Raw genomic sequence first — 9,603 nt, 5'->3', positions numbered from 1 at the left:
TAGCATGTTGATATGATTAAATCACATGTTGATATGATTAAATCACATGCCATATAGAATAGGAACCACCCACTCATTGCATCATTAAAATGTCATGCTATGTATGAATGTTAATTTTTATAATTAGCATGTCTCCTTGGATAGAAAGTAGTAGCATAGTTCTTTTTCTACCATAAATGGACACAAATAACGTGAATTAGATTTAAGTAGTTAAATTGGGTAAAGTCACATTAATAACATGTCTAGATTACATTAATATATTTTCGGGTTACTAATGAGTTTAATACCAAGGAAAAATATATTGTAGAATTAAGTAGTAATTGTTAGTAATTATTCTAAATTTGATAATCTTAGAATTTTAAGAGTTAAAATTTGGAGTGCATAAGCGATTTGGATTTAATAGTTAAATTTTGGTAATAATCATTTAGTAATTAAACTATGAGATATTTTAATAGAAAACCTTTTATTTCTAAAATAGTTAGAGGGAGAAGGTTATAAGGCACTATTACCTACGGTCTCTACTATTGGTTGAAAAATGATTGTTCTAGTCAAGGCCTCAAGATGACTTTGCTTTTTGTCCTCCCTATCGGAAGGTGTTTCGGCTAGGATTTTAACTTGTAGACCTCTTTGCAACAAGGTTTTAAGATGTAATCCATGTTTGACCTATCCTATTGACGACACTAATGGGTTAAGTCAAGAAACCTGAAATAGTAGGTTACACTCACGAAAAATATATCTACCCTAGTTGGATATATTTTTTTTTACCAAAATAACGATAATTGTTTATTATAGAGATATCATATATTTTGATATAATAACAATTGAGAGTGTCTTGTTTTAACTAGCAAGTATTGGACCTATCCTATCGACGACACTTACTTGTGTTGGTTATCTCATCGTTGTACTTATATGAATAGGTCTTTCTAAGCATGCATCATGTTTATGTTTATTTCATTGTACGAATACTATGATTTATGGTGTATGAGTGTATGGTAATATTTATTATTTTTCTTTTGTTTAATTACAGTAATACAATGACTGGAGAAAACTCACTTATTTCCATTCTTGTTAATGACAAATTAACTGATAATATTAAAAGGTAGAAAAGTAACAACAATCTATTGCTAATGATTGAGCACACAACTCATAAGCCTAGCATTAACAAGGGCAAGGGCAAAGAATTTTCCCACTCTAGCTAAAATGGAAATTGTTTCGACTATCATACAGATGGGTATTGTAAGAAGACCTGTAAAAGGAACTTCGAGGAGTTAAAAAACAAAAAGGAAAGTAAATCTGATTTGCTGGAGATCGAGGCTTGTTTAGTGGAAAATAATTGTTATACCTGGATAGTTGATTTAGGAGTCACTAATCATGTTTGTTCTAATTTGCAAATGCTTAGCTCTTGGAGAGATCTCCTACAAAGGGAGTTCACACTGAGAATGGGGATAGGGCCTTTTGTTTTAGCCAGAGCAGTAGGAGAAGCAAAAATTTATTTTACTTGAAATAAATTTTTGTTTATAAAAGCATCTATTTTATTCATGATTTCCAAAGGAATTTCAGTTTTGTTTCAAAATGTTTAGAACAATTCTATTCTATTTCATTTAATAATAATAATTATGTTATGATTTAAAGAAATGGTTCGCATGTTTGTCACAGAAATCTAGAGGAAGGTCTATATGTGATAAGATCTAAAATGTTTTCACTACTAAATACTAAAATATTCAAATCTAAACAACCAATGCCAAAACAACAAAGAGTACCTCAAGACGATACATATTTTTCGCACCTAAGAATAGGTCATATTATCTTAGATAGGATTCAAAGACTGGTTAAGGATGGGCCTCTAAGTGAGTTAAAGGTCGGAATTTTATCGATTTACGAATCTTGTTTAGAAAGAAATATGACCAAAAGACCTTTCTCCTCTAAAGGTATTAGAGCAAAAGAACCTCTCGAGTTAATTCACACAGACATTTGCGGTCTAATGAATGTACAAGCACGAGGCGGTTATGAGTATTATGTCACTTTTATTGATGACTATTCATGATACAGTTACATATACCTGATGGAAAGGAAATCAGAAACCTTTGAAAAGTTCAAAGAGTTCTGAGCTGAATCTGAAAAATCAGTTAGGCAAAAGCCACAAAATGCTACGATCAGATTGAGGCGAGGAATACCTCAACAACGAATTCAAAGATTTCTTATTAGAGCATGGAATTGTTTCACAGCTCAATGCAATGGGTAATCCATGACAAAACGATGTTGCAGAATGGAGGAATAGGACTTTGTTGGACATTATAAGATCAATGTTCAGTTACCCATCATTGCCCCTATCATTTTGGGGATATGCTTTACAAACAGCTGCATATATCTTAAACCTAGTTCCATCTAAGTCTGAAGCTAAGACACCCTCAGAATTATGGACAGTTCGCAAAGCTAGTCTGAGGCATGTGTGTATATAGGGATGTGCATCACAATTGCTAAAAGCTATGACCGGGAAGTTGGAACCAAGATCTAAAGTATGTTTATTTGTTGGATACTCTAGAGGCACTAGTGGAGGCTACTTCTATAGTCTGAAAGAAAAGAAAATATTTGTATCGATAAATGCAACTTTTTTGGAAGAAGACTATATAAGGGACTTCGAACCTCGAAGTAAGGTTGTACTCCAGGAGTTACTTGGTGATAAGATCACACCACAACCGAATTTAGAAGTTGGAACAAAACATACCACAATTCTAAAACAGGCTACTACAGTAGTCCGTGGTAGTGGGAGAGTTGTAAGACAACTTGTTCGTTACACGGGATTCAGAGAAGCACAAGTTGCAATATCTGATTACAATGTTGAAGACCCGTTGACTTTCAATCAAGCGATGAATGATCCTGATAAGGAACAATGTCTTGAAGCTATGAAACTCGAGATAGAATTGATGTACTCCAATTCAGTCTGGGAACTTGATGATCCACCTCAAGATGTAAAACTCATTGGGTGCAAATGGATATACAAGAGAAAGAGTGGAGTTGATGGGAAAGTAGAGACTTTCAAAGCAAGACTATTAGCTAAAGGCTACACACTGAAAGAAGGTGTGGATTATGAAGAAATATTTTATTCTATGGCCATGATAAAATCCAGTTGGATCTTCTTATCCATTGTCAATCATTTTTACTATGAGATTTGGAAAATGGACGTCAAAACGACTTTTTTGAATGGCCACCGTGATGAAAGTATCTTTATGGTACAACCAGAGGGTTTCATAGAACAAAGAAAAGTGCAAAAGGTTTACAAACTACAAAGGTCCATTTATGGACTTAAGCAAGCGTCCAAATCATGGAACATAAGATTTGACAAAGCTATTAAATTGTATGGTTTTGATCAAAATGTCTATGATCCTTGTGTATACAAGAAAATTGACAAGGACAAAGTGGTCTTTCTAGTTTTATACGTAGATGATATATTACTCACTGGGAATGATGTGAATATATTATCTTACGTAAAAGTCTGGCTAACCAACAAATTCCAAATGAAAGATTTGGGAGAGGAAAGCTACGTTCTACGTTCTTGGGATACGATAAAATACTTGCAAGAAGAAGCTGTTGGCACTATCTCAAGTATCTTTTATAGATAACATACTTGCAAAGTATGCGAAGCATAACTCCAAGAAGGGAAATGTAACGACCCAAATTTGCTAATAAGGCTTAAGGGCCTTGATTAGTGTGCCAGGAGGGCATTAATGGAATAATTGTGATTTAATGAGTAATTATATGTCTGATAATGTTTATATGATAATTGCTTATATTATGTGTTAATATGATATGTGATATATGTGAGAACGACATTACTATGTGGATAGGTTCGCTGAGCATGACTCAAGACGATTCCAGGGTCAGATAGAGGGAAAAGTCACAATGGGATTTAAGTTATGACTTTGGAGAAGTCAGGGATATTTTTAGATAGCGGGTAGTGATTTGGGTTATCGAGACATGAAAATAAATATATGGAGATATATTTGAGGTTAGAATGTCTAGGCGGGAATATTGGGGGATTTTACCATTTGGCCTCGGGGACGATTCCGACACCCTGAGCCTCGGGATTGATTTAATATGTGAGACAGACCTTAGGAAGCTTTTAGAAGAAAACATAAACCGACTTTAACTTAGCTTCAGCTCTCTCACTCACGCTCAAGGGAAACAAAGGGAAAAGAAAACATAGGGGAACTTAAGGGGGAAACAAGCTGGAATTATGAGATTTGAGGTGTGGATTTGGGGGTCTAGCTCAGGGATTTATCAAGCATCAAAACAGGGTTAAGGTAAGCTCTTAATTTTCTTCTCTGTGATTGGAATTCTAGACTTTGATTAAGTGTTGAAACAGGTATATCTTTGGTGTTTTAAGGCAGAATTAAAGAGGGGAACTTGGGGACCTAGCTTGGCTACAGCTTGGTGAAGTGATTCTATAGCAAAGGTGAGTTCTAACTTCTGGTTTAAAGGTTTAAATTGAGTTTAGGTGGCTGGTTTGAGTGTTTATAGCACTTGGGTTTCAGAAGTTGAAAGGAAGTGATTAGAGTGTGTTAGGCTATGTGTTTCTTGGGAATTTTGTTGTTAGATCATGCTAAAGAAGTTGGGAATTAATTGGTTAAGAGTTGGGAAGTTTTGGGATGGTTTAAGGTAAGGTTTTAAGCTTTGAAATGGTGAAAAAGTTGGGTTCGAAGAGGAGGGCCGCAGCTCTGTTCTAGAGCGCTGCGGCCCTAGCATGCAAAGAAGCCAAGGGGGCTCGGCCAAGGGGGCGCGGCGCGGCGTGTGTGTGGTTCAGTGAGGGAATAGGTTCTGTTTTGGGGAAGGGTCGTGGCTAGGCTTTGGGGGCCGCAGCCCTTGGTTCCACACTTGAGATTTTGAGGGTTTTAAGCATGGGGAAGTGGTCTAGTGTGGTCGGGTTTGGCTTCACCACCGTGCTTGGTGGAATTAGGAGTTCCGGGAGTTAGCTTTGTAATTGGAAACCTATATTGAGTATTTATGAACCCTATACTTTGGTTGTGACTAGATGATAAAGCTTAGGCTCGGGAACGGGTCGTGCTTGAGGGGCGTTGCTCGTAACTCGATAACCGTACAGACTAAAGGTAAGAAAACTGCACCTGGTTGAGTATATGTGACGGGACTAAGGGCTCCCTATTGTAGAAGCTTGAAAAGATGGTATTATGCCATGCAAGCCATTTAGTGAACCAACGGCCTAAGGGTGTCAAGAGTCTCACTAGCGCACAGGGCGCGGCTCGGCCACTGGTAGCCGAGGACAGCTTATTATTATGCACTGAGCTTGGTTTAAGCGGGCCAGAGTCAGTGGGTTAAACAGAGGGTGCGGCCTAAGTTGTCGGCCCTGAATACTATGTGATATGAATGCTATATATGATAGAATGTATCTTATATTGGATTGTACATGCTGAATATCTGATGTGGATTATCTGATAAGTATACATGCTTATTGAGCTATTTGTCTGTTGATATTGTTTGAGTTATCTATGATGTTTTCTTGTTGGGCCTTGGCTCACGGGTGCTACGTGGTGCAGGTAAAGGCAAGGGCAAGCTAGATCATCCCTGACTGGAGAGCTCAGTGAGCGGAATGTACATAGCCAGGTGCTCAGCCGCCACGGTTGAGGTCTAGGCATGGACGTGGAACCTGAAGATTGTCTGTTTTGCCTGAGTACGGCTAGTGGTTCCTTATGTACTTTTGGGAGTCTGTAAACTTATTTTAACTTTGTTTGTATGGGATCCCATGTTTGCTACAATTTAAATATATGAAATGAGTCTTTTGAGACCAAAAACTTTTTAACCATAGAGCTTACATGTTTAGTGACACGTTTTCGAATTAAGGGCTTGATTAGCAAGTCCCGCACCTTTATAAATACACAGTGTAGTGGTCTTGGCTATCCAGGGCATTACAGGAAACCTCCCATCTCTTCATGTAGTTCACCTCTCCAAGAACCAATGTCCTAAGACACCCCAAGAGGAAGAGGAAATGAGACAGATACCCTATGCCTCAACAGTAGGATGCTTAATGTATGCAATGTTATGCACCTGATTTGACATTTGCTATGCTGTGGGTACAATCTGTAGGTACCAGTCAAATCTAGGATTCGATCACTGGACACCAGTCAAACACATTCTCAAGTATCTTAGGAGAATGATAAACTATATGCTAGAATATTCTAGAGAGAGTTTGATTCCAATCAGATATACAGATTCTGACTTCGAATCCAACAAAGATTCTCAGAAATCTACGTCTGTATCTATTTTCACACATAGAGTTGGAGCAATTATATGGAGGAGTATAAAGCAAGCTTGCATTGCTGACTCCACCATGGAAGCCAAATATGTAGTTGCAAGCAAAGCAATGAAGGAGGATGTATGGCTTAGGAAGTTTTTGGGTGATCTGGAAATTTTTCTAGACAAGGATAAACAAATTGTACTCTACTGTGACAACAACGGAGCAGTTGCCAACACAAGAGAATAGAGAAGCCATAAGAGAGCCAAGCATATAGAGCGTAAGTACCACCTCATAAGAGAGGTAGTACATAGAGGGGATGTAATCTTTCAGAAGACTGAATCAGCAAACCACCATGCTTATCCCTTTACGAAGATGCTTCTTGCTACAAGTTTGGATAGTCATTTCTTAGATTTAGGATTATGCGACATGTCACTACAACAAAAAAGGTCATTTGCGTCAGTTTATAACTGCCACAGTTGAGTTTTTGCGTTAGTTTAATATGTGACGCAATTGCCCATGACGCAAACCAGAGGGTCAGTGGGGCACTGCCACAAATGCCAGATTGTGACAGTGCCTCACTGACACAAATGACCCTCTAGTTTGCGTTAGTTGGGCACTGACGCAAATGCTATATTGAAAAATATATATATATTTTAAAAAACCACCAGCAAACAAAACTAAATTTATTTATTTCAAAACCAAACTTATAATATAAAAAATACAATATCAAACTTAAAATTGATTGACTACAAAATACAAAACAAATTTACAAACTCTAAGAAAATGAAAATTTATACAAAAATAAGATATTCCCATAGATATTACAAGTCTCAATACCACATAATTTTTACAATTTTTTTCAGATATCAAGAGTTTACACAAACAAAAATCAAACAAAACAAAACAAATTTCTCCATTGATTGCCTCCACTGAGCACCCCCCACCACCACCCTAATCATGAGCCATAGCCATGACCACCACCTGCAATAGAAAAGAGATTAGAAAGAAAAAGAAATGAAAATGAGAGAGAGAGACCCATGAACCCAACTGCCGAGCCTAACCCAGCCCCGTGACCCAACCCATGTGCGCACCCAGCCCCCCCTGTGCGCACCCAGCCCCTGCATGCACCCATCCCCGCGAACCCAGCCCCCTCCCCCACACGCGCACACCTGGACCCGCTACCCCTGCCCCCCCTGTGCGAACCCAGCCCCTGCACGCACCCATCGCCGCGAACCCACCCCCCCCGCCCCCGCGCGCACACCCAGCCCTGTGACCCAACCCTTGTGCGCACCCATCTCCACGACCCAGCCCCTCGACCGGAGGCTCACAACCCTGAACCCATCCCTGTCCCGATTCGAACCTCTAACAAGAGGGAGAGGCTAAGAGAGAGAGAGAGAGAGAGAGAGGTGAGAAAGAGAGAGATTGGTTGAGAGACAGAAATCAAGAGAGAGTGTGAGAAATGGAGATATGGGGGCGGCTAGTAGAGAAATGGAGAGAAAAATATGTTAGGGTTAAGGTTTTGGCTGATAGGTTATGGACCCATATTTAATTAAATATTAAAATTAAAATTAAAAATAGCATTTGTGTCAGTTTGTAACTGACGCAAACAAGTTCATTTGTGACAGTGCAAAACTGACACTAATGAACTTGTTTGCGTCAGTTGCAAACTGACTCAAATGCTATTTTTAACAGCGTCAGTCTTATTAATGACACAAATGCCCTTTTATTTGTGTCATTTTCCAACTGACACAAATGCTCAAACTGAGTCAATCGCGCCAGTCAACGACGTTGACTAATGCGTTTGACTGACACAATTGCCCTTTTTTGTAGTAGTGCTTATCTACTTTAGAGAAATGGGATATTGTTGGGATTTGTGGCCTTAAGGCATATTTCTATATGAACGATTAATGTTAATTAAATAACGTTAATATTTTGCACTCATATTTGTATTTAATTATACATATCATTTTTCATGAGGAACCAATATTATTGATGTGGTCTCGAATTAAGTATATGTGTGATGATATATATACAAGAGGATTTAATTCAAAATAATAATATAAAATTTGTCCGTAATTGCTAAATAAAGTGAGAGTTTTATTTAATAAAGATTATGAGTACAATCTATCTTCTGTTTAAGACAAAGCAGTTTATCCAAACTGTTAAGTGTAGCAACACAAAGAGATAGAGGCACTGTATACAATATAGATTGTATTGGACTAGGACACGATGAAAGAAAGAATTTTTTATAATCTTCATTAAAATATAGAAGTTAAACATTCATCAATTTATGGTCATTTGAGACTTGACCTCAATCCTGAAGTGAGTAATGAACTCCTATTTGTGCTTTTATGACTTTCGACTCATCAGGTAAGATTCAATATTCCTACGATCGAATTCCTGATATCTTGGAGTCATAGAAATACAAGTGGCTGGGAACATACTATAGAGATATGGAATCTGCTCTTTACATAAATGAAAGAAGATTAGTTGTTCCTTTTAGTGTTGACTCGGGGCTTGAACATAGAGCGCTCAATTTCTATTTGAGAACAAAAATTTCATTCTGTAATTAAATTTATAGAATAATGTTCATTAGAGGATGAATGAAACTAATTGATAAAAATGTAATAGTTATATTATTTTAGAATATATTGTAATATTATATTATTTTATAATATAATGTTTTAGATTAAATAAATGTGAAAAGAATTGTCACATATTGTAACATATAATAGAGTGTTACAAATATTTAGATATATGTGAATATCCAAATATGTAACATATTTTGTGTTACAAATTCAGTCACAAATTTGTAACTTCCAAATATTGCCGATTATTGTGTAGATTTGTTGTCACACAATATTGAGATGATTTTCTTAAAGTCATATGTGAAATGGCTGTTAGAGATATGATTTTAACCCCAATAATTTTTTTGGGGGGTTACAAAATCAATTGGGAGTGTCTTGGAACCGTTTGGAAAAACAACACATTTTTGTGTGCTAAAATTGGTCAGTGGCTGCGGCCTGGGGAACAGATGCTAGTGGCCGTGGTCACTGATGTTCCTGGTCGCAGTCACAGGTGATTTAGTGACCAACTATTTTCAGTTTTTTCCAACCTTTTTGAATGGCTCCAAAACCCCAAATAACTCCCAAATCTTATTTTTAATTCCATAAACATCCAATTAATCATTGGTAACAGCCATGGGCATTGGTGGAATTTGAAATTCAAAGGGTGTCTCTAAACTCTACAAATAGGAGCCTATTGCTCACTTGTAAGACACAACTTTTCTATCCATTAGAGAACTTGGTTAGAAAACACCTAGAGGCTTGATTATTCTAGAAAGCATTTCCAAAATC

At 37.3% G+C, this 9,603-nt stretch overlaps 1 protein-coding gene across 1 annotated transcript; it reads left to right on the top strand.

Annotated features, from left to right (window-relative positions):
• Positions 1 to 2,486: 2,486 nt before the first annotated feature.
• LOC133825113 (uncharacterized) lies at positions 2,487 to 6,493 on the top strand. The gene is made up of 2 exons (XM_062258103.1): positions 2,487 to 2,983; positions 6,097 to 6,493. The coding sequence occupies exons 1-2, from the start codon at positions 2,487 to 2,489 to the stop codon at positions 6,491 to 6,493; spliced, it is 894 nt and encodes a 297-aa protein (XP_062114087.1).
• Positions 6,494 to 9,603: the final 3,110 nt, after the last annotated feature.

Source organism: Humulus lupulus, chromosome 3, assembly GCF_963169125.1.
Source record: "Humulus lupulus chromosome 3, drHumLupu1.1, whole genome shotgun sequence".
Classification (NCBI taxonomy): domain Eukaryota; kingdom Viridiplantae; phylum Streptophyta; class Magnoliopsida; order Rosales; family Cannabaceae; genus Humulus; species Humulus lupulus.
This window is presented reverse-complemented; position numbering and strand designations above follow the sequence as displayed.

What these genes read in the sequence shown, in the direction of transcription:
- LOC133825113 (XM_062258103.1), top strand. Translation starts at nt 2,487, where the DNA reads ATGACCGGGAAGTTGGAACCAAGATCTAAAGTATGTTTATTTGTTGGA. An exon ending in CAAGATGTAAAACTCATTGG is followed by an intron (nt 2,984 to 6,096) that starts GTGCAAATGGAT and finishes TACAATCTGTAG; the next exon opens with GTACCAGTCAAATCTAGGAT.